Genomic DNA, 730 nt, shown 5'->3' with positions numbered 1-730 from the left:
CAGTGTATGGTAAATGAAAACACTCAGAAGTCACATGACAGAAATATTACAAATCATAGCTTAATTTAAATAAAAATCATGGCATTCCCCTAAAGAAAATGCCAATGAGAGAGTCTGCTCTATGATTACTGAATTTTGATTATCTCACACAAAACATATAAATCTATTTCAGGTGAATGAAAACATTATTTATAAATATTAAATACTTCCCCACATATCATCTTTGCTTTTCTTCCCAACCTCTTCTTCGTTGGCACATGATCCACCCACTCCATGGTACACAATATCCTGTACTCAAGTAAGAGTTTAACAAGATGAAAATCAGGCTGATGGAAAACAAAAACATTAAGTAGTCAGAGCTATAAGGTAAGGATTCACAGAAGGGGGAAAAAAAAAGGACTTTCTGAATATAAATGATCACCCAGTGTTACACTCACGGGTCAGAACCCTCCCTTACCCTATGCCATCGTACAGCTACAAGGATTTCTCCTTCCTTCAAACCTTCTCCGCGATGAAGGGAGGGAACGGCCCATCTGTCCACTTTATAAGGCTGTGTTCGGGAAGGAGAGAGGCCGTGGTGTGGTCGGTGAGCAACGTTTGCGAAAAGTTGTAGTGGTTCTGGCTGCTCTCCTGCTCATGGGGGACGTCCCCAAACTGCCGGTACAAATCTGTGGGAGCGGAATAAACAATGAATTACATTTGCCTCTGCCAGGTTTTTTTGTCTGTAGGG

General features: G+C 41.1%; 1 protein-coding gene across 1 annotated transcript in view; it reads right to left on the bottom strand.

Annotated features, from left to right (window-relative positions):
* Nucleotides 1-30: 30 nt before the first annotated feature.
* LOC119594352 (MAU2 chromatid cohesion factor homolog) overlaps nucleotides 31-730 on the bottom strand; it is an 8,084-nt gene continuing 7,384 nt past the window's right edge. Inside the window, exon 11 of the mRNA XM_037943410.1 lies at nucleotides 31-670. Coding sequence (XP_037799338.1) covers nucleotides 496-670 — 175 coding nt within the window. The 3' untranslated portion in view covers nucleotides 31-495. The remainder of the gene's footprint in view (nucleotides 671-730) is intronic.

Source organism: Penaeus monodon, chromosome 33 (assembly GCF_015228065.2).
Source record: "Penaeus monodon isolate SGIC_2016 chromosome 33, NSTDA_Pmon_1, whole genome shotgun sequence".
Taxonomy (NCBI): Eukaryota; Metazoa; Arthropoda; class Malacostraca; order Decapoda; family Penaeidae; genus Penaeus; species Penaeus monodon.
This window is presented reverse-complemented; position numbering and strand designations above follow the sequence as displayed.